The 25,747-nt window shown below is 32.1% G+C and overlaps 1 protein-coding gene across 3 annotated transcripts in view; it reads right to left on the bottom strand.

Annotated features, from left to right (window-relative positions):
* The window catches only part of mino (glycerol-3-phosphate acyltransferase mino), a 138,525-nt gene that overhangs the window by 83,593 nt on the left and 29,185 nt on the right, over positions 1–25,747 (bottom strand). Inside the window, exons 1-2 of one of the 3 annotated variants that reach the window (XM_088239140.1) lie at positions 20,599–20,819; positions 10,907–11,132 (exon numbers count right to left, since the gene is read on the bottom strand). The exons of 1 other annotated variant lie outside the window; for it this stretch is intronic. In XM_088239140.1, the coding sequence (XP_088095266.1) occupies positions 10,907–10,968 (62 nt within the window). In that variant the 5' untranslated portion in view covers positions 10,969–11,132; positions 20,599–20,819. Of the gene's footprint in view, positions 1–10,906; positions 11,133–20,446; positions 20,820–25,747 lie in introns of those variants that run through there. One more of the 3 variants, XM_088239139.1, reaches the window with a different exon arrangement.

The following is a 25,747-nucleotide window of genomic DNA, read 5'->3' as shown; positions in this document are numbered from 1 at the left end:
GCGTAGAGGTATAATAACTTTTCCTTTCGACGTAGATGTAGCTGATCTAAGCGTAAGACGTATGTCAGCTAGTTCATCTGGAATGCAGAGTTCCCTTAGATATTCTGGAGCAGAGCTCAATCCATTTTACTTCTACTTAGCTTCACTATCCATTTTTTATGGCCTTTTTAGAAGTTGAATATTATAAAATATTATTTTGTGCAAATTGATTTTTTTGTGTTTATGTAATAGTGTGAAAAGTCTATACTTAATATATTATTTTTGTACATAAAAAATAAATAAGTCAAACTAAATTAAAATTGTAAAATGTATTCCCCGGCACGTGTTTTCCCTGTGAGGAATACATTGTTAATTAAATTACATAATGTAAGTATTATCCATTTTTTTATAGCCTTTTTGAACACTTTCTTTCTTTCTAATTGTTTTAATAGATAGTGGAAGTAGGTTATAGATTTAAATTGAATAATAATCAATATCCCTTTGTCCGAAAGTGGTATTAGTTTGTATTTGTTTAAGTTGTCTTTGTGTTAAGGATCTGGTGATTGTTATTATTATATTTATATTATATTTTTTATTTACGTTTTATGTTTATTCAGTCACATTTGTTTTATTTTTCTTATTATTACTAGTTTTTACAAGTATGTTTAATTTTTTATTATAAATGGTGTATTCTCTAATTTATATTTGTTCTTCAATTTTTTTTTTATTTTCGGTATATTTTCGAATTTATATTTATTCTTCAATTTTTATTATTATCGGTATGTTTTCCAATTTATATTTATGTTTAATTTCTTAATTACTAATGCTTTATTTTATAATTTGTATTTATGCTTCAATTTTTATTATTGTCGGTACGTTTTCTAATTTATAATATTTATGTCTCATTTCTTAACTATTAAGGGAATATTTTCGGTATGTGAAAGAGGCTAGGATTGTATGCCACAGGATAGACGTGTGTGGCGGTCCATTCTCTCTGCCTACCCCTACAGAGAAATGGCGTGATGGTAGTAGTAGTAGTATATTTATGATTATTTTTTTATTATTATTACCTGCATGTCTTCTAATTTATGTTTATATCAAATTTTTTTATGTTATTATTATTCTTTGAATTTATTAAGCATCATTTAATGAAATAAAAAAAAACACATGTAAAAAAGAAGATCCTTCCTGAACACAGGAATTTCTTAGCTAGTCGGAACCTGAGACAAAGAAACTCTGTACATTTCATAACTGTAAAATACATAAATAAATAAATTGTTATTGTTATGTCTATTGTATTGTCCACGTGTAAACGAGGCTGTACACTCGTCTAACACGGGCCTCGGTGTTGACTGTCGACTGGGCTCTCACTTGCCGTGTCCCATTCACGAATTTCGCACCGAGCCAATTCACCAATTAGATCCAATAATGCTAAACCAAGCTACACATCTCCAATAATACTTTTGTAACGCCATCAGTCTACTGCATTGTGCTTCAAGTAGCGGTGTCCTGAGCCCGGTTACGGGACGGGGATATTAACGCAACACAATATGAAGTGATAAAGCGGACACTTACTACTCCTTGAGGTGCTCGCTGACCTAAGGCGGACAGCGTAGTTAGTAAATAAATTACAATAGAAAGAAAAAATCAGTGTACATTCTACAATACGACGAGGAGAGAAGCGGTAAAAGTGGGAAGGAAAGAAGGACGAGAAAGGAAAAACGATGGTGATACTTCAATCGTGATTTAAATTTGAATAAAAAGAGCGGCTCGGACATTAGTGGGTAGATTATTCTACTGTGAAAGAGGAAGCAAAAACATTAGAACGGTCACTCAATTTATTTATTCATAATTAAGTTAGATCTTAGATTATATAACTTTATTTAGTTAAGGCCGTAAATTTATATTACACTAGCGGACCCGACAGACGTTGTCCTGCCCGAACGTTGGCGTGCCTACTATTACCTTGATAAAAGACTTTTCATTGATAAGTAGGTACCTAGGTACTTGTTTATGATTGAATTCCAAAACATAAAAAAAGTATTTTTCAAATATGATTTTTTTTTGCAAATGTCGAACTCCGCTCTTCTCGTCAGCAGGGGTGCAATTATGTAGGAATACGATTTTTTTAGTGTATTGAATGTCAGTGAATATTATTTAATTACGACCAAAAATCCAGTAAAAATAAATAAATGGGAAGAAATTAAAAGGAATTTAAGAAAAGAAAGTTTGTAAACATTCAAAAACCAACGTTTTTTTTTAAACACAGAAAAACAACATCCTTATTTTTTTTCGTAGGTGTATTCTCGTCGAATGCAAAATGAATAAGTAAGGTAAGTCGACGAAAAAAAGATTCATGCTTCTGAATTTTTTTTAACGAATTCGATTGAAAATTATAATATTTAAGAACACGCGCAGCGCAAACATCTACATTTCTTTGAAAATCGCACGTAAATCGGCGAAGCTGTTGAGAAGGAGTTCGGTGACATCACACGTACAGAAGAATTATATACAGGGTGTTCTTTAAACCCTGTCACATCCGAAACCACGATGGTCAATATGAGCAAGAAGACATATTTAAAAAAGCAGAACGCAGATTTTTTTTTTAAATAAAATATTAAAAAAAACAAATGGTTGCTTATTTCTGCAGGGGAGAAGCAAGGGGGCGCGGCCATGTGGTTGACGGTGTATCAGACTCCCTCCTCCCCTCTTCTCGCTTCTCCCTTGCAAGTAAGCAACCATTTGTTTATTTAAATATTTTATTTTTGTAAATTTTAATCGTTCCAAAAATTTATTTTAATGTGCCAATATGTCTTCTTGCTCATACTGAGCATCGTGGTTTCGGATGTGACAGGGTTTAAAGAACACCCTGTATATAAAGATAATACAGGAGAAATAGGTCATTTTATTTTGATAAACTGTCAAAGTTTATTTTGTTAATTTTTGTTATTTTTTGTAAATTTAATTTAACGAGTAATTAAATTTAAATCAATCGATTACGCATACCGTATCGCTATCAAAGAGTAACGAGGCACCGAACGAATGTATCAGAATTCTAGGTCCGATCCGTCTCGTGATTGGCAATTGGAATATCTAATTACAATTCGACAGCGCGGCTGTGACCGCAGCTCGCCTTTTGCGATACTACTGGTAAAAGGAAAACTAATGCATTGACGAAAGTGAAATGAGTGCACAAATGGCGTTGGATATGCAATAGGTACATTATTTGAAGAGTGAGGTTTTATCATGTAATAATTTTTTAAATTACCGATATTTAAAAATATTTTTTTACCGAAAAATACAAGTAAAAAAAAAAACGGCCAGAGTTGGTTTTAAAATTTACTATCAGAGTATTGAACTTTTTTTTTTTTAATAATAGTTTTTGAGAAAATCGTTTTTTTTTTTTAATATTTATAACTTAAATTTATTTCAACAGATTGAGAAAACATTTTTTTTAATGTTCAATACGATTTTTATAAATATTATATTGAGAATTCCAAATCAGAGAACCAAACTCTAGGACATACGTACATGCAAAAAAAAAGTTTTGGTTGATCGTATGGCAAGCCCTAATATCTTGTAAGCTTTTCCTACACTATCTTAAATATGATTCATATCATAATTTGTAGAGCTTTCGCACTTATAGATTACGCAGGCAGGGTATATTCTAAGCTTATAACCGAGTTAATATGTTTGTTATACCTAAGTTTACTATCAAGTACAACACCAAGGTCATGGATTTCTGAAGAAGAGTTTATAATCGACCCTTTAATTTTATATGAATAGTTTATTTGTTTAGAAAAACTGCGGTAAAAAGACATTTGCTGATTTTTTAAATGTTAACTAGCGGATCCGACAGACGTTGTCTTGCCCAAACGTTTGCTTGCCTGCTATTAGCTTGGAAAAATACTTTTTATTGATAAGTAGGTACCTAGGTACTTGTTTATGATTGAATTCCAAAACTTAAAGATATTAACTTTCAAATATTGAATTTAAGTTTTTACCTAGGTACTTGTTTATGGTGGAATTCCAAAACGTAAAATAATTCATTTTCAAATATAGAATTCTTTTTGCAAATGTCAAACTCGGCTCTCCTCACCAACAGGGGTGCACTTTATACGTGAATGCGATTTTCAACAACGTATTTAATTTCGATGTCGGCAGTCGATGAAAAAAAATATTTATGCTTTCATATAAAAAACCTTTTTTAAAGATTCGATTGAAAATTTATACGAGTATCTACGAATACGCCCAGCGCAAAGATCTACATTTCGCTGAAAACCGCACGTTAATCGGTTAAGCCGTTTAGGAGAAGTTCAGCGATTCAATTTTAAACACCATTCTATTTATTTAAGGCAATATTAAGTCATAATTTCACTTGGATGATATGTATTTATTTATTTCACTGTTTTTACAATGTGTAATATTTTAACTTTGATCGAAATAATACAAATGTATAGGTAGTTTTCAAATGGGGAATAGAAGCTAATTGTACAATGTTATATATTTTAAAAGATACATAAAATTATGTGACTTAAAAATTAATATAGGTGTAATAAAATAATTTAAGAAAAAAAAAATCAACAGTTAATTACTCCAATTACTACACTAATAAGGAAGGGTTCAGTGGTTTAAAAAAAAACAAATTAAAAAAAACTTTCAAGCTAAGCCAAATATTTTTATTTTTATATATCGTATTATGAGCGCTGTAATTGTTTGAAGTTTTGTAATTTTGAGTTTACTCCGCTCTCCACGCTGAGTTGTCCTGATTGGTGGGTTGGCGTCCCGCTAAAGCTAGGGTTTCCTAGGACAGCGTTGCCTGTACCTTAACGGCCGTAGTGAACGGTGATGCGGTGGACAGCCGTCGTAGAGGTGATTAGAAAGTGGTTTTATTTTTAACGGTGTTATCAACACCGTTTTCCTAGGAAACCACTCTTTAGTCACCGTTACGACGGCTGTCCACCGCATCACCGTTCACCACGGCCGTTAAGATACGGGCACCGTTGTCCTAGGAAACCCTAGCTTAACCGGAAATGTATCACAACACACTGTCATTGGTTGATGTTGGAGAACTAGCGATGTCGTTGTTGTTGTTATTGTAGTAGTGACGTTCAAAGTAGATTATTTTAAATTAATTATTTTATAATTTTCTATTAAGAACCGCGCGTAAGAAAACATCGTTTATATCAAATTTTCGTTGCACTGAATTTCCTCGCGTTGTTTTTTGTTGTAGGATTCCTCTTCGAATTTCGAAGGATCAAAATAAACAGAAATGTGTTTTTAAAAAAAAGTCCTTAATCTTTAACATAGTTGTACGAGGGTACAATTTTAAACAATATTAGAGTTTTGAGAATGTTTTAAAGTAAAAACCAAATTCCTAGGTTTAGTACTACATTCGTATGTACGAGAACTTTAAACGCTTTCGCCTAAGTAGGCATCTTCCGGAATAATGATTTTTGAAGGCAAAAGCCCTGTATACACAATATTGGCGGCCTCCGTGGTGTAGTGGTCAAGACGCTTGACTCACGCACGGAAGGTTCCGGGTTCGATTCCCGGTGAGAACACAAAAAATAAAATGTGATTTTTCTCAAGCCTGGGTGTTATGTGATGTAATTCACCACTGTAATTGGGCCTCCTGGCCTGTTGTGGTGCAAAAATAAAATATAACAAAAATAAAAAAATAAAAATAACGAGTTGGCTTTATATTTATTTATTTATTTATTTATTTAAAAAAAATAAAATTAAAAAAATAACGAGTTGGCTTTATACATTATATACGTTAATGTACAATAAATAAGCATCAATGCTATTATATTATCGGGAAAATGTTTTAATTGATTTACAAAATCAGAAATATTCATTATAATATTATTGTTGATAGGTAAGTACAAGGTACACAAATTATGTTTTAAATCATTAATAATATAAAGGTCGCTGAGACAAACTTAATGTAATTTAGTTCAAATTTAAAGATTACATAATTAGGGTAAATAAAATTAAAGTAATTAAAATAAATAATAATCGATCAAATCATCAAACGAGCGCATGACAGATAACATATGAGTATGGCCAAAAGGGCAAATTGAGATTGCATTTATCTACATATTATTACATTTTGCATTAAGCAAATTGCATAAACTGCATAAGATTCATACAAATATATTTAATATCAAGGTAAAATGCAATCAATACTTATTACAATACCCGATGATACTCAACAGTCACTAAAGCTGCCTAAATTTGGATCCCATGTTCAAACTTGAACAAGACGCTCGTCTTCGAGGCCAGTCTCGGGCTGGAGAAAACCAGATTCAATCTAAATCCACGGACGCGTTTCCGGATCAATAGGGTTGTTGATGGTTGGAATAAGCTGCCACAAGAGCTGATCTCAATGTGTAGTCTCAATGGGTTCAAAAATGGACTAGATTTGTTTCAGAAAAATTTAAGTGCGCCAAAAACTAACTTTCGTTAAAATAGATTAGCATATCAGCTTTAAGCCGCTCGCTTAAAATTAATATAGGATGGGCCTTTACTGTATACCTAATTTCAATTACCAAAAATGTTATAATTGTAGAACTTTCAAATGTTTTATTTATGTTTTCAGAAACTAAAATAAATGGAAATTTTAATAATATCTAAGTTTTAAAAATTATATTATCCGAGTGAGTTCCACCAGCTTGTTGACATTGTTTAAAGCGGATTCGCAAATTCTCAAAAATCACGTTAAAAAGTTGCCCGTGGGATGGCGTTACTTTCCCGTACCATGTTTTGAGTTTGTCCAAATTTTTGTAGACAAGGACTGAATTCAACTCCCTGGGAAACTGTTTATATTAACATATTACAACAGAGATGAAGAACATTTGAGAGAAGGTAATATTGAAGTCTAGGCATCTACAGGGCTTACGACCTGTCAATGGTTGGTTTAAGTGGCCACTTTACACACTGTGTAACATTCACCATTCTGCCCATATTTGAACATCTATATTCCTTCAATTTATCAAAACATTGTTGATAAATCCACCTGGTCCACGAAGAAGTATGGAAATTGAAAAAATAACATTTTCAGGCGCTGCCTAGTATGTAGGTGAAATAATTCAATAAGATGAATCTTACCCGCATAAATAAAGGTTTCAGCTCTTTAACTTCACAAACATCAACAGATGAAAGATAATAATAATATAAAAGATAATTATAAAATAATGGGCACTAAGCAACAACAAATAAGAAAAAGTAAACCAGATAAGATAAAAAAAACAATATAAATATTGTGATATATTTCAGCAAAGATCGATTAAATTATCGAGTAGGTATTTATGTTTAACCAAACTGTAGGTAGACATTACAAAGACTAGAGGTGTCAAGAGTAATAATTGATTAGTATATTTTTAATATTTTACAACGGAGATGAAGAACATTTAACATAAGGGCATTTAGAAGTCTGGGCATATACAGGGCTTATGACCTGTCATTGACTGGTTTAATTGGCCACTTTACAGTGTACGTTGTATAAAACGTTCATCATCTCTGTCGTAATATGTTAATATTGACAGCTCCCGAGGGGGTTGAATCCAGTCCTTGTCTACACAAGTTTGGACAAATCTAAACATTGTTAACATATTTTTGGTTTTCAGTCTCAAATTTAATATTAAAATATTTAAAAATCTTATATTAAACAAACATCAAATGAAATAAAACCCACTAATTTACAAAATTCTCGAAACCATAAATTTCCAAAAAAACAATTTAACATAGATGCAATACAACGGCAGCTTTATATCATTTTTCATATATTAGGGAAAAAAACTTTGATAATAATCTTCCAGAAATCTTAAATTCAATAGGAAATATTAAAACGTTTAAATCAAAATTATAAAAACACTCTTTCCTAAACTGCATACAGTGTGTATGAGTGTATGTATATATATTATCTTTTATAATATAATATCTAATTTTAAGGAATGTGTTTTAGATAATAAAAATGCATAAAAAACTAACTCCCTCTCGTTCGGAAAAAAAACGGAAATACTCAGGAACTATAATTTTGATTTATCAAACGGATAATAAAATAAATACTTAAAATTCTTTATAAAAACAGATTTAACATGTAAATAAATAGAAAAGTCAAAGCCAAACTAAAGAAAAATAACAAAATTCAAATCGGGTTGTCGTCACGTGGCTAGTGTCGCGGACTCACGAATCAGAGGTCCTGGTTTCGAGTCAAGTTCTACCCTAACTTGATTCCTGTTTTCCAACATGGAGTTATTTACAACTTGTCGACAATGGCCGCAAAATCGAAATGTTTGGGTTAATTGGAGGTGGGATGCGCACGTATCGATAAGTGGATCAAGCCAAATAGGTAAAATATGTGTACTGTTTACGAAATTTGTTCTATTGGTCTATATAAATTGTTTTTTTTTTATAATTTTAGAATTTTATTGTTTATTATGTTAATGATAATTAGGTTATTTGGATTAATTACGTTTTTTTTATTGTTATTATTATGTTAACTTTGTTAATTAGCTAATCTTAGGCATGTTTCATATTTTGTAAAATGCCTCGGCACGGGACACCCCAGTGAGGTAACATTATTCTGTATAAAAAAAGAATACAAACAATGTAAAAGTATAAATAAATTATAAGGACGCAATTTACTTTTTACTATAAAAAAAATGTTTACAAAATCAAATACATTCTAATTTCTATTCTGTATTCATCGATTATTGTAATAAAATATACCTTTAATTACTTAAAATACTTACTTTAAAATTATTCGAATTGAAATTTGTAAAACGAACTTCTTATTTATTTATTTATTGTGGATCACTTATATAGCGCCATTTTCGTAATAAAATACCTCAAGGGCGCTTTACATGGTGATTCTACTGTTAAGTTAATTTAATTGAAGCTTTAAATTTGTAATTTGATTAAAATAATTTATTTTGTTGTCACGTGCTACGGATTTATTCAAATGATTTAGAGAACAAGTGGGTTTTAAGTTTTTTCCGAAACATCACTTCACTTTCACAGCCTCGCACCTCTGCTGGGAGAGCATTCCATGCCATAGGGCCTGCGACCGCAAATGCGCGCTCACCAAATTTAGTGCGCTGTTTGCGTAGAGGTATAATAACTTTTCCTCTCGCCGTAGACGTAGCTGATCTAAGCGTGAGACGCCTGTCAGCTAGTTCATCTGGAATGCATAGTTCCCTTAGATATTCCGGAGCCGAGTTGTGCAGTGACTTATACATAAGCCAACAGAGTTTGTATTCGACCCTCTGTGGAAAACGTAGCCAGTGTAGTTCCCGAAGTAGTGGAGTGATATGACTGAACTTAGAGATTCCGAAAATAAGTCTCGCTGCGGCATTCAATACAGATTGTAGGCGAGTCATTTTGTTCATTGGTAGACCTGCATAGATACCATTACAATAATCGACTCTAGACACTACAAACGCATTTCTTTTCTAAGAAGAGAATCTTGCTCCTTAATAATGGCAGCAACGTTAAATGTAATATTATTTATTTATTAAGATAGTTGTACAGATAAAATTTGAACACCTAGTTATACCTTAACTAATAAAAAATATATATACAAGAAAATTTCAAAAACCAAACATTGTTATAAAATTCAGACGCTTTCCAAAGACACTATCAACCTATATGGATGTTTGTTTTTAACAAAAATCATCGCCATCCCACAAAACGATGCGGTAGACACAGCATCCCAAATATCTTTTGGCAACTTATTAAACATCTTAAGTCCTTTATGACACAGATTGTTTTGAGTTGCCTGGATTCTTGTTTTGGGGAGTCTGAAACCTTTACCCGCCCTCGTAGGATAGCGATGAATTTCATTATTACGCTGAACATCACAAAGCACGTATTCGGGCAATAATTTATTCTTCAAAATTGACATTAAATGCAAATTTTGAACACGTTAATAAAAAAATATCAAAAAAAAAAATTTTCCCTAGTAGATTGAGAAATAAATTAAATAAAGATACTGCAGAACTAATTTACAAAACAATCATTCTTCCACATATAGATTACTGCTCAACAATATTATTTTTAGCAAACGAAGGAAATTTAAATAAACTAGAAATTTTACAAAATAAAGCGATGAGAATAGTTCTTAAGAAAAATAAATATAGCAATGTAAAAAAAATGAGAGATGAACTAAAATGGTTATCTGTAAGAAGGAGACTTAAATTTAATATGTTGATATTTATACATAAATTTTTTCACGAAAAAATTACCAAAATATTTTAAGGATAAAGTTGTCTTAAACAAAAATTGTCATGAATATGCTACTAGACAAAAGGATAAAATAAGACTACCATTATTGAAAAGAGCTGAGTCGCAAAATTGTTTGATGTATAAGGGTTTAAAAATGTATGATGAGATGCCTGAATGTATGAAGAATGAAAAGTGTCTGAAAGAATTTAAAAATAAATGTATAAGTTACTGTAAGGAAATGTAAATATATATAGATGATGTAAATGTACATAATAGTTTATTTTAGTTTTAATATAAGCTAACTTAAGAAATAAATATAAAAAAAAAATTATAAAAAAATTAAATAATAAATGAATACTTTATTATGTCAATTTCATAAATTATTTTTTAAATTTTTCTAGTAATTTCTTTTATTAAATCTGTAGTCAGATGGCAGAAGGGACCATCTGTATTTTTCTGTTTCGTAGTTTTCAAAAGTTTTAATATATATTTCAGTAAATAAAAAAAAATAAAAAACACAGCATTATTTAGAATGGTAATTTATTATTGAGAATTAACACTACTGGTATTTTGGTTAGTGGATTAAAGTCTTGAAATTGAGTAGTATTTCGGCTCTCCTGAAGATTTTTGAAAATAACAGATGGTTACTTGAGCCATCTGACTAGGTACCGAAATAGATATATTTAAAAAATCAAACCTGTTGTTGTAGAGCCAATAGACGAAGCCGAGGATTATAATAACCTCCAGTATCCCGGCCATGTTAGTAACTAATCGATATCACTAAATCACTAAACGGGCAAGTAACTGGCACCGGCCTCCTAGCACTGTTCAACACTCTCACTAACTGCCGCCGACGGGAGATGTCCAAAATAAATCCTTCGCGATTATTTTCCACGTCATTATTTTTTATCGAGTCCCGATAACTTTATTAGATAAACACAACAAAAATTATTAATCTAATAAAGATTTTGTGGATCGATTAATTGGTTATTACATATTATTATAGAAATTTAATCAGATTAGTAAATCACTGGGTCATATCGTGATTTAACTCTTTCTTCCCGGTGATGTGTAGCTACTACACATCGCATCTAATTTATTTATTTATTTATTTATTTTATTATGTAAACAAACAGTATGTACACAAATATTGCCAATTTATTTTGCGTGTCCATATATATTATGTAGGTATGTATGTATGTAGTATGTATGCGTGTATGTGCATATATTTATATGTTTAATTTTATTTTTACATTTAATGTAAACTGTACTTTTTTTTTCTTCTCTTTTGGGCTAAAAATGTTTTTATATTTCTTCAATATTATTTTTATTTATGGAAAACATATTCGAAAACCGTATTTGCCGCAAAAAATCGGTTTCTTAGAACAGGCATTTGCCCAAATAGGAACCGATTGCAACATTAGGCATACTAATATTTCTGGCTTGCCGACCCTTCATATACTGAGCCTACTCCTAGTACAAGCAGAATTTGCCAGAGTGTTTTTTGTGCCATTTTTGTAACAATATATGTATAAATTAATACAAAGACATGTTGTTTTTTTTTTTTAAATTAAATGCTCAAAATGTGATCTATTATTCGCTATGTATAGGCTACACCTTTTAAACACATTTGTCCTAGCGTATTTCATCAACCAAGGGTTTACGAAGTGTGCAAGGAGAGTGATTTGCTAATGAATGTGCAAAAGTCGAATGTCATGGTCTTTGAAAGAAATGTAACTATGACTGAATGTAAGATTGTAGTAAATGGAGATAGTTTGAAACAGGTCGAAGAATTTGTATATCTGGGTAGTATGTTTACTAGAGATGGAAATATGGACAAGGATATTGAAAGGAGGGTTAGTGCCGGTAACAGAGTTAATGGTGCCTTAAAGTCTGTCGTAGCAAATAAGTGTCTATCGCAAGAGGCTAAATTAGCAGTTCATAATGGAGTTCTGGTACCAACCCTAATGTATGGAAGCGAAGCATGGAGTTGGAAAAAAAGGGACGAAAGTAGACTGAATGCTGTTGAAATGCGATCCCTCAGGCGAATGTGCGGAAAAACAATGTATGATAGGTGCCCTAATGTCGAAATTAGAGCAGAATGCAAGGCTGAGTTAAGCATTATCGACAAAATTAAGAAAGGTCTTTTTTTTTTTTTTTTTACAATTTTTTTTTTGCACCACAACAGGCCAGGAGGCCTAATTACAGTGGTGAATTATATCACAGAGCACCCAGGCTTGAGAAAAATCACATTTTAATTTTTGTGTTCTCACCGGGAATCGAACCCGGAACCTTCCGTGCGTGAGTCAAGCGTCTTGACCACTACACCACGGAGGCCGCCTTTGCGATGGTTCGGTCATGTGGAGCGAATGAATGATGAAAGAACGGCTAAAAAGATTTATGATGCGAATGTGTCTGGTTGTAGAAGTCGAGGAAGGCCGAAAAAGACATGGCATGATCAAGTACAACAAATTCTTGAAAGTGGTCATGTGAAAAGTCGGAATAATCGACGTGCGTGCATGAGAAGATGTATGAATGTGAAGGAAGCAAAGGAAGTGTGCCAGGACAGAGTGGTGTGGCGTTCTATCCTCTCTGCCTACCCCTCCGGTGAAATGACGTGATGGTTAGTTAGTTAGTTAGTTAGTATTTCATCAACTGCGTGGAGACAGCTAAAATAGTACTGGTTTTAAGGAATGACGATTTTCATGATTGCACTATGATAGGCATCATGTATCAATTTTAAATCACAAGCAGAGTAGTGAACATCACGAAGTATTGACATAAATAAATCTTTTGAATCAGAAAAGCCCTATGGATAAATCAGAAACTTCTACGCGTGTTACATCAAAAGTGATTAATTTTGTTCACAGTTTGCATTTTACGCTTTGACGCAACGTCATCGCAATGAACGGGTCACGAAAAATTGCAGTATATCATACGGGGCTGGGGCTTAAGTGTCCGGTTTACGAAGTACAGCGTTTTAAAAGGCCTTGATTTCATACAACCTGTACACGGCAAATTAAAAATTACACAGACCCGAGTTTGTATTTAAGTATCGTTTACATGTAGACAGTATTTATTTATTTTACATAAACGGCATAAATTGCCTTTAACTTATATTGAACATAAATATGAAGGAAAAAAATACATATATAAAAACATAACAAAAAATTATAAAATTGCATAACTTTAACAATAGTAACAAGTAGGTTAATACACATAAGCAACCAAAAATATTAACGAAATGAATACATAAATATGAAAAAACAAAAAAAGGAAAAACATTTTTAAATATAAAGAAAAGTTTAAGAATAATATTGCGAGAGAAAAAAAGAAATCAGACTCGTTTTATAACTATCAAGTCCAGAACCAAATATATCAGCCTTGTCCTCATACTGATTGCCATATCTATGGAGCCTAGGGATAGGCGAGTGCATGTGATAGTTGGTCCTAGAACTTGCAGAACAAAACGGAGATCTGTGGCGGGTATGTCGACCAGGTACACGGAAACACACCAACTCCAGCAAAACTGGACAGTCAATTGATGAATTGATCACTTTAAAAAGTAATATTAGGTCAGTTAGGATTCTTCTATCAGAAAGTCTTAATAGATTTGCTGAAGACAACAATTGATTATAATTAAATAAAGCAGCTGGAATATGAAGTTTAAAATTAATATATTTTAGAAATTTCTTCTGGACGCACTCGAGTGAATCAGAATGTACACGATAATGGGGTTAGATAATATAATATTTATTTTTTATTAATTTAACTTTTTGTACATAATGTTAATTATACATTGGCGGGCTTATTGCCAAATAACAATATCTTCCAACCAACCAATGAAATAAAAGTTTTATTTTTATAATTCAATCTACAGAACATATTTAATAGAAAATAAAGATTGAAAGGCTATATATAAAAATAGAAATAAACGTATTTGTTTATAAATTACCTTAAATCAAAACTATTACTCAATGGGAAAAGGGAAAAAGAGGAAAAAGGAAAGGAGGAGAGATTAAAGAAGAGAAAGGAGATGTTTTTTTAGACGTGATTTAAACAGAGATAATGTAGTAACATCTTTGATGGTGGATGGGAGATGATTCCACAGTCGAGCCGCATGGACACTATATGAGTTAGAGAAGAAAAAGGAATTGTGGATGGGTATTAAGATAGTGCCTTGAGAATTAGAACGAAGAGGTAAACCATGAACTGATTAGCGTTGAAATTTTTTACGCAGGTATATGGGAGCGTTAGGACTATGAAGTACATTGAACAGAAGTGAGAGGGAGTGATAGTCTCTCCGCAGTCTAATTTTGAGCCATTTCAGTTGCCTTCGATAATCAGAAATGTGGTCATATTTCCTAAGACCAAAAATGTACCTTATGCATGCATTCTGAAGTCGTTCAAGTTTATCTAGTTGCTCACAGCTTAAATCAGTCATGGAAACATCCGCGTAATCTAGAATGGGTAGTAGTAATGCTTGTACAAGGGTGCATTTAGTATTAATGGGTAAGAATTTTTGCAACCTTCTAAGTGAGTGTAGACTGAAAAATATTTTGCGGCTTAATTCATTAGTATGAGCTCGCTAGTAGAGATGTTCATCCATTGGTACTTCTAGATTGTTTACGGATTTCCTGTATTGAATATTGGTACCATTGCCATTAAGAGCATTAAGTGAAGATACGTCTAGCTTACTAAGCAATCTTTGACTACCCGCAAACAAACCAATATTGTCTTGTCCCAGCTACTTGAACATTATCGGCCGCGCAGGATAGAACGTTGGGACAGTACGAAAATTCGGCCGCAGTTCACGCGTGAGCGCTGCGAAAATGAATACACGACGGCGTTTATTACGAGCGAGTCCACGAAAACAATTATTTATTTTGTACCAAAATATACTACAATTGCTAGGACGAACTGAATAAAAATCATTTCTTTCTGCCGCCATTATCGGAAGGAAAAATGCGCGGAAGCGACAGATACACGTTGAGCAAATCGCTATTGTCGAAAGGTCCCGTCGGTACGTGTTTACACGACGGCAACGCGACCACGCACCGTGGTGGGGGTAATCATCATTCCGCGGAGACAGCCTGCCCGTCTTTCACCGTAACAATGTCTCGGAACAATTTTCCGTCCTACAAATCGCTGTTTACACGTGGACAATGTTCGAGTCCTGGGACATTACAATATTGTATTATCTACGTGTAAACGTGCTTTTAAGTTTTAAGCGCAGAAATGGTTGAACAGAAATTAATTTATAATTATATTAGGATGTCGATAACGAATTTGTAATCAAAGAGTATAACCATGCACTCGAGTGCGACAAATAAAGGCAAATTAATGTAGCCGCGGTTCTTGATTATCTACAGACTGTTAATCAATTAACAATCAAAGTAAAATGAATCAATAAAATTGACGCAGTTTGTTTATTTATTTAATTTCTAAAGTAAAAACGATTTTAAAAATCATTACAAATACCAAAAAATGTCAAAGAATACTTAACAAGCAGAATTAAATTATTTTTTTTTATATTCAGGGGTAATTATTCAGGTCTGAAAGGGTGAACAGTTACTTTGGACCAACTCAAATATTGTAATAATTATTTCATTTATTTTATTTCTTGTTTGTTTAAAACCCTGTTTTTTTTATACGTACATATAATGCGTATTTTTACATATTTTAATTTATTCTATTGGAGAGCCAACAGACGCGACATTAAAAAAATTATAAGATACAATCAAGGAAGGGGAGCTGCGTTGGTTTGGACATGTAGAGCGAATGGACAGCGAAAGAACGGCTAAAAGGATCTACGATGCGAATGTTGATGGATGCAGAAAACGAAGAAGACCGAGAAAGACATGGCACGATCAAGTCCATCAAATACAGTTACAGTTATTTACTAGGAAAAAGACAATAGATCCTGTTTACTGCATACCAAAATAAAATAGGGACGAGTTTGAGTTTGAGTATCGTCTATTGTCTTGTTAACCTTAATAATAAGTTGAGAAATGCTATCTTTGTTTACTTTTTTATATTTTACTTTTTGCGCTGTTACATGTTCACTTAATTGCCATACTTACTAGTTCTTTGCTCAATGTATTATTATTGCGTTTCTTAAAATTATTTTTTATTATTAACTTTTTAAAATCATTCTTATGTTGTTGAAATTCCATTTGCCGATGCATTTTGAAGCTGCAAGACTTTTTGTGATGTTAGCTATCATATGATGTAAATGTTATCAACTATCAAATATCTTAATTTAGAAAATGGGGTCTAGAATTTCAACCGTCCATGCGCTCAGTAGCTGCAAGACTTGTTGTTATGTAAATTCTAATTTTATAAATTTGCTTTTGAAGTAAAAGAGCTGAAACCTTTATCACGCGGGTGAGATTCATCCGGCTGAACCAAATCACCTACTAGGCAACGCCTGAAAACAATTCTCCAATTTTTATACTTCTTCTTTTACCAGGTAGTAATTCAACAATGTTTGATTATGTCCAAATGCTTGCAGACTGGCTGGATTCTCTCCCTAGGGAGTTGTTCGTATTTAAATTTATTTCAACAGAGAGGGAAAACATTTTTGAGTAGGGAATATGGAAGTCTAGGCATTTACAGGGCTTATGACCTGTCATTGGCTGGTTTTACTTCACAAAAGTCAACAGATGGAAGAGTTGAGGAAATGTGGATGTTCAAACATGGGCAGAATGGTGAATGTTACACATGTGTAAAGTGGCCACTTAAACCAGCCGATGACAGGTCATAAGCCCTGTAAATACCTAGACTTCCATATTCCCTTCTCAAAAATGTTTTCCCTTTCTGTTGAAATAAATTTAAACTTGACGAAGACGCTTGTTTGCTTTGAAACCGGTGGGTGGAAAAAAACAATTATAGAAAATTAGTGGTTAAAAACAAAGTTGTTTTATTTATTTTATTACAATGAATAACCACAAAGTTAGTGCTTCAAATATGAAAATTAGTATATTTGCAAATGAAGTATCTTCGCCGGTAACCTATAATTGAACATGTTTGGGAGAAAAAACGCATGCATATCCTGCTTTTCATACAGAAAACTTAATTTTACATTGTAGATAAAATTGAATACAAATGTTAAATTTCCATTGTAATCGGGGCTCAGGTACCAGTCCAGGGTACGTAGTCTGATGGGAAGTTAAAATTTATCGTCAATTTTATAATATCGGTATTTATGTACGAAAGTGTGTATATTTGTATGAAAATTCAAAGTATCTTCGTCGTTAACCGGTAATTGAACATGTTTAGAAAAAACATTGTAAACATATTGTATTTTTCAAACCGAAAACTTAATTTTACTTTGTAGATAAAATTGAAGATAAATTTTAACTTCGCATCAGAATACGTACCCTGAAATCAATTGAAATTATTGAACAATTAATTGACGTTAAAAATAAAAACATTTGTTATAAAATATGAACCTAATCATACTTTGTAAACTAACATTAATAAAGTTTCGCCACAATTTTAAAATAATCCTAAAATATGTGCATTATTTATTTAGTTTTTGTCACTGTTCCTTCAAAACCTTTACTAATGATACACAAGTAAAAAAAAAAAAAAAAACGCCTAAAAGTTGGTGCAAAAGTCTAATTTAAAGTATAATTTCAAATTATCTTTATTAGTAAGCAACGATAAATAGAAAATCTAGTTTTAATATTATTATTTTCAGCATTTGAGTATTACTCGTGTATTAATTAATGTCGTTTTAATCATTAACGGAATATAGCATTTATTTTATTGAGCAAAAAATATTTTAATTAAAAAATGTATTTTTTTTTAGTACAGTTCCAGAATCTGTCATAAGTACTAAGTCCATCTTAAAGCGGCAGAAGTCTGATAAAAAGGGTAAGAATATCAAACGATTTCCTCATTTTAAAACGTAGTTCTTTAAAAATTGCGCCGTTATAAAAAGAAAATAAATAAACATTGGATAAAAACAATCGTCTTCTTAGGTATTTCTGATCAGCATCATCATTTCCCAGTCTGCACAGAGTGGTGCATAGGCCACTGCATTGCTAAACTAAATACTGCGTAGTTCGATAATATGTTATGTAAAGATAAAGTGATCAGTTTAACAGTCTTATTTTTTATGGTTTTCAGTTTAAATTTACATTTTTTTTTTTGCACCACAACAGGCCAGGAGGCCTAATTACAGTGGTGAATGACATCACAGAGCACCCAGGCTTGAGAAAAATCACATTTTAATTTTTGTGTTCTCGCCGGGAATCGAACCCGGAACCTTCCGTGCGTGAGTCAAGCGTCTTGACCACTACACCACGGAGGCCCTTTTGTACAATAACTACTAGAAAATTAAAATACATTATGTTTAACTTTATTTTTTTTTTAAACTCAATCTATTACAATTTTCTTTTTTATTTAATTTACATATTTTAGATCGTTATTTTAATAGGTACGTTTAGTATTTAAAAATTGTGTAGATATAAATTAAAATTTTGATTTTTTCTTTTTTGTTTTGGTTGCATGAGCACACACTATATTTTTTTAAAGTTTCAAAACCGAAATGAACATTACAATATTTGAGTTTGCCCAAATGTTCGTAGTCCAAGAAGTTCGTGGTCCAAGAAGAAGTTTAATAATTGAAAAATTGTTTTCAGGCGTTGCCTAGTATGTTAAATAATTCAGTCAGATGAATCTCTTCACAACAATAAAGGTTTCAGCTCTTTAACTTCACCAAAATCAACAAATGGAAGAATTTAAGAAATATGGATGTTCAAACATAGGCAAAATGGTGAATGTTACACAGTGTGTAAAGTGGCCACTTAAACCAGCCAAAGACAGGTCATAAGCCCTGTAAATGCCTTGACTTCCATATTCCCTTATTTAAGGTAATCTCCATCCCTGTTGTAGTTTGTTAATCGAAATGAACATGTTTATTCTTTAATTTGATTGTATATTTTCTATCTTATTATAATTTTTTTAATATTTTTAACCATTTTATATGTTTGTGTTGAGTTATTTTTCGACTAAATACTATTTCTGACGATGTCGGTCACGACGAAACCCGGTCACTGGTAAAAAATTTATAAAATAATTATAAATAAAAGTGGAATAAAACTATAAAGTATTTTTATTATCATAAATACTATTTATTTTCAGAGCATCAAAAACAAAATAAATATATGTTCCTTATTTTATGTGTACAATATTACGTCTGTACTCTTTTATTTGAATCTTCATAAACACAAACTATTTTTTATTAGTTTATCGGGACAAATATGTTTTAAAACTTTATATATTTTTTTTATTTTTCTTTTGATATGGTAATAACGTGAGTATTTTATTGAATAAAGACTATATAATAAACTAGCGGACCCGACAAACGTTGTCCTGCCCGAACGTTGGGTTAGTTCAGCAAACGTTTTTTCAAAATACGAATTTCGATAAACTATGTACTAAGTGACATTTGACGTTGAGTTCGACATTTAAATTGTTTTTCTTCTGTATATATATTAAATAAATAGCTTTATTTACACAATTTGGGTTGTAACATTAAGGTAAGATGATCATTCTTACGCTTCAGGTACCAGTCCAGGGACTATGAAATATTCTAGTGTGAAAACACCCTTTTAAATAAATATTTCAATTTCAATGTATTTATTTTATAAACGTTTATGTACATTACAAAACATTTCGATGCATACATAAAACGAAAAAAATAATACTAAAATTTAAATACACAAAAATGGTAAAATAAAAATACCCAGCAATTATAGAGAAAGAATGCTATCCTCTCTGAACTTTGTTTTACTAATATGAAAGATGTCAATATCCGAAGAGATACGGTTGAGTAAAGACATTGCTTTCATATCAACCATGCCGGGAATCGAACCCGAGACCTCTTTCATGGTAGGCAGACGCGCTGACCATAACACCACGAGGCCTTCTATCCGCGATTATGAGCAAATCGTTACCACTAATCTACGCGTAAATCGTTACCACTAATCCCCACGTAAAAGCCTTTAAAAAAGGGTTTTTCAAGTTTTTTGTAAAAACAGCTTTAATAAGATATTATACTAGAGGCTGGGTCATGCGGGGTCACAACAAACTCTGAATTCGGGCAAAGAAATTTCAATTTACTGGTAGGTAGTAATGTTATTCTTTATTTAGCATAAAAATGTCTGCCTTAAAACTGGCTGTACCTAGTTAGGCAGACTAGACATGATCCAGAGAAATCTTTTACCTATGTGTGTATGTAGTAGATAAAGAAATTGTTATTTTTGTTAATAAATCATGATTATTATTCCTATTGTTATTATTTTAAACAGTTTTATTATTCACGGATTATTGTGCTTTACTTAAATGAAACAACTTTTTTGAAATATGAGAACGCACTGTCACCGAATGCCGACGTTTCACAATTCGCGGTTCGCGGTTCGCTTTCGTAATCGTTTCGCAACTTCGTCGCAGGAACACGCGACCCGCTAAGGACCGCCGCTGACCGGCAACTGGGGAACCGACAGTGACTATTGACTATGTCCCAGAAGTGTGGCCGCTTTGTATGACTCGTGCGTGGCTCAGCACCCAGCACTCGGCACCCGGTGTAGAGTGTGGACGACAGCTCGCGGATAGATAGATAGCTTCGTGGAGTGTGAATATGGAAGCGGTCAAAGTGTAAGCGAATCACTGCTGATAAGCGAGGGCAGTGCCCGTGCCCCTAAATATTATTACCTCGAACTGCACTGGCTCGAACAACGCGACTTTCGGTCTGCTAGGCCAGTGATGGGTAACTTTTAAAGCCATTTTAAATCTCAAGTCTACAAAAACGTAGAAATAACATCGACTCCATATTTATGTTTATTTTACTAAATGGCTTAATTGATATATAATCGTTACTGGAACAAGTGGCATTAAATGTTCTGATTGATGATTTTAATACATATATCTTAAACTTAGAGTAATAACCTAATCAAGTCGCCCATACGTAGAAAAACCATTCTATGATTATTGACCACGAAGTCAGCTACATATTACAGCAAGACAACAAGCAATAGGTTCCCGGGTTGAGAATTGCGAGCGCTAACCGAAACCGTCCATTACACATTTGTTGTTTAACTAAAAACCAAAAATTTGGGGCGCTTTTATTCTATGCAATGAAGCTCAAAGGCTTCTCTAGAGAATTATTACTATGAAATTTTGAAGGATAAACTACGGCAGGACATTGAACGAAATGTTTAGGAATCAATATGTGGTTGTGCGATTGCCAAAACATCGTAACTTCTGACCCAATGAGATAATTTCAACCTGTAAAGGAACTGCCAATGAAAAATAATAAATTTTAAAATAAAAATAGCATATGCTAAATTATAGTAGTGTATCTGGGACTATTGACGTTTTTTCGAGACCAATTATTCATAGATGGAGCTTGTTTTATTGAAAGATGCCATTTTAACGTTTATTGTAAATGAAAATTTTACTAAATTTGGTTTGCGGAAACTTTACACTCAGCAAACTTTAATCTATTTTGTTACAAATACCATATTAATAGTCATTTTCAAAATGGTGTACAAAAAATACAGGGCTCTTGGCCTCATAGAGTTTGGGAAACGTTATAATTATTTTTTTGCAATACATATGTATTTGTATGATTAAATTAATACAACATAATGAAAAGTGGAAGCATGTACATGTCGGGAATCGAACCCAAGACCTCTTGCATGGAAGGCAAACGCACTCACCATTACACCACGAGGCCGAGAAAATAATATATACCTACCCTATAACAAGGCAGTTTTATTTATTTCTTTTATTTATTTATTTTTATTTAATTTATTTATTTATTTTATTTATTTATTTTATTTATTTTATTTATTTTATTTATTTTATTTATTTTATTTATTTTATTTATTTTATTTATTTTATTTATTTTATTTATTTTATTTATTTCATTTATTTTATTTATTTTATTTATTTTATTTATTTTATTTATTTTATTTATTTTAGTTATTTTATTTATTTTATTTATTTTATTTATTTTATTTATTTCAGTTATTTTAGTTATTTTATTTATTTTATTTTATTCCAGTAAAATAGCTATATAGTGCAGAGCCAATTCTACCATATAAACATGTTTGGTATTTCACGTTTCAGTTTTGTATTTCACGATTTTATTTTGCGCGATTTGCTTTGTTTTTTAGTATCTCTAAGTTAGCAGCTTCTCGGTTTGATAGCTCATTATACATTATATTTATAATCTCATTAAATAGAGGTTAAAGGCTAAGTGTTTGATAATTACATGCCCACTGCGATTATTGAATAATATTATAATTTGCACTGGACAATCTCTGAGTGTCATTACGAGTGTAACGTCGTTTTCACACCAAAAAAAAAACTTCCCGACACGATAAAGACCTCATACCGAAAAATAAAAAAAAATATGACGTACAAAGCTCCAGTTAAAGGCAAATTGGGCTACATAACAACGATTCAAAGACAACAAAATAAAATAATTAAACTAACATACAACTTACCCTACTTGACCCCTGTGACTGAACTGTACGAAAAAAACCCAGGGGTGGTATTCTGGAGCTTCTCTACCCCTAGAGAGTGATTAATTTGAAGAATTTTATTATTTTAAAGTGACGAGACTTTGCTTCACATAATGACCACACCGATGATTACGCCACGCGTCTCTGTCTTTCTTGTAATGTGTTCAATCTTCGTGCTCTCTCTAATACGGGTGTATTGCTATATTTGCGGACACCAGTCTTCGGGTAGCAGTATTAAATATTTTTTGTATTAAAATTCAGCAAAGTTATACAAATTTTACTTTTCAAATCCGGTATGAAAATGTCTATGACACCAATATCATAACATTTTTCTGCCGATTAAGGACACTTATAATTTAAAGTTATAATGGTCAATTTGTGTTCCAAGTGTGTATCAACTATTGAATTCCGTCGAAACATATTATATAAATAACACAACAGAAAAATCTTCTTAAATCAACAACTAGTAAGGAGAAGCAGTGAGATTGTCAAATTCTACATTCATTTCCATTTATATTTTTGTACACAATGTAAATTGTACATTGGCGGGCTTATTGCCAAATAACAATTACTTCCAACCAACCAACAATATAAAAGTTTTATTTTTATAATTCAAGTTGCAAAACATATTTAATAGAAAATAAAAAAGCTAGATATACAAAAATATAATTAATTGTATTTGTACATAACATACCTTAAATCAATACTATTACTCGATGGAAAAAGGGAATAAAGATGTAAGAGGAAAGGAGGATGAATTAAGGAAGAGAAAGGATTATCATAAATTACCTTAAATCAATCATTTATTTTTATTTTATTTATTTAATTTTAAAATCCGCCCAAGGGGCATTTACAAAAATTATACAGGTAAGTAAAAACATAGTAATTAATTAAATACAAACAAGTCAAAATAAACAACACTTTTTTTATACACGTAGAAACAAAAAAGGATGCTGCAATGCAAAAAAGAAAGTGAAACTTTGCATTTAAAAAAAAAGAAAAAAAAAAGGATATAAGAAAAATGTTAGAAAAAAGAATTAAAAAGCAAATTGTAAATAACTTGTAAAGAATTTAAACAAAAAAATGGTATTAACAAATTAATGTTAAAAACCATAAATAAAAATTAGTTTACAGTAAGTAAATATAAGATAATAATATAATATATGGTACACAAAAATATTTGATAAATTAATTTAAGAAAGAGATAAGATAATAAATACACATCAAAAACAGAGAAATAATTGCACGAAAAAGAAAGTTTTATTACAACTATAATAATAATTAGTTTTAAATAATGCATTTAAGAATGTTTTAAAATGAATAATTGTTGTATTAAAAATGTCAATATCACAAGTAAATGTGTTGGCTAAAGCTAGGGTTTCCTAGGACAGCGGTGCCCGTATCTTAACGGCCGTAGTGAACGGTGATGCGGTGGACAGCCGTCGTAGTGGTGACTAGAGAGTGGTTTTATTTTTTAACGGTGTTATCAACACCATTTTTATAGGAAACCACTCTTTAGTCACCGTTACGACGGCTGTCAACCGCATTAATGTTCACTACGGCCGTTAAAATACGAGCACCGCTGTCCAAGGAAACCCGAGCTTAAGAAATGTAAACGCGGAATCGGAGAGTTTTAAGTTTCAAGTTTCGGAGTTTTCATAATATCACTCAATGGAAAAAAGGAATAAAGAGGAAAGGAGGAGAGATTCTTTCCGAGCCTGAAGGTGAAAAAACCGTGAGTGCCTGAGGGGAGTAACGCTAATACCCCAGCTAAAATGCTATAAATACTACTTAATTAGGTAGTGTTCATTAAACTGGTTCATAATATTCCAGTTTTCTGCGAAATCCATACATTTAAAAAAAAGTACTGTTGCGAGAACATTCTATATGGAAGCGCGCTCCTCTCGCTATACCATTTTAAATAACACTGATTTGTAATGCCACCAGATAGCGGGGTGGTTCTGTGGGGGGTTGGGAGTGGAGGCGCACGTGCAAACCAACCGAAGTGTCGAAGATTACTAAAACAGTGAAAGGGAGACAAATGTGAATTATCATTGAAAGAATTCAGCCGAAATATTTCTTTATATTGTTGATACATTCTTAACATTATGCGGTAGGATTAAGCAAAAATTTAAATCAATATGATGATTAACAAAAAAGGTATTGAACAAATATGCTACCTGCGGGACCCTAGATACCCCCCTTGGGCACGGAAGGGGTTAAGGACGAGAAAGTAGATGATTCTTCAGTAACTCAAGCACAAATAACTATCGTCGTGCTTAAAAACATGATAAGCATTTGAGCGATCTCGATGAACAATAATGAACATGCTTAAATTATCGCAGTCATAAGTCAACGCGTGTGTAATCTCTAAGTCAACGCTCGTGTCGGCTTGTTTTTTGTTTTCCTCGTAAATAAATACAGTTCATTGGTAAAAAATTGACGTTTACTATAAAAAATAATACAGTATATTGCATTTGCAAAATAGTAAGGAGTATCTAATACAAAAAAGGGAAAATTAAATTACAATTACTATGGCGACTGCTTTTATTGACATTTGGCTTGCCAACCGCCGGCTAAATGCAATAAATGACATAATAAATAAATAAATAAAAATAGCCGTTTTGGCATATTTTCAATATTTACACCGGTGAAATTCAAATATGTGATTGCGCAGTAGGATTATACGTCGCGAAACGTAAATATTTTGACATTTAATATTAGGTGTTAGCGGACGTTGCATTGTGATCGCGAATACGATAAACAACCATGGTGAGTAATTGTTATCACGTCGGTTGTTAGCACGTCGATAGTTATTTGTGATTGAGCTACTGACGTAATTTAAAGGGAGATACTGCAGTAACATGATTGATAGTGGATGCGAGTTGATTCCGCAGTGGAGCCGCATGGACACTATATGAGTTAGTGGAGAAAGAGGAATTGTGGATGGGTATTGGATATTAAGAGGGTGCTTTGAGAATTAGAACGAAGAGGTA

The sequence above is a fragment of the Micrasema longulum genome, unplaced genomic scaffold (genome assembly GCF_059751315.1).
Source record: "Micrasema longulum isolate JH-2025_06_02 unplaced genomic scaffold, ASM5975131v1 h1tg002076l, whole genome shotgun sequence".
NCBI lineage: Eukaryota > Metazoa > Arthropoda > Insecta > Trichoptera > Brachycentridae > Micrasema > Micrasema longulum.
Note: the sequence above shows the minus strand (reverse complement) of the source record. Positions and strands in the feature narration are given on the sequence as shown.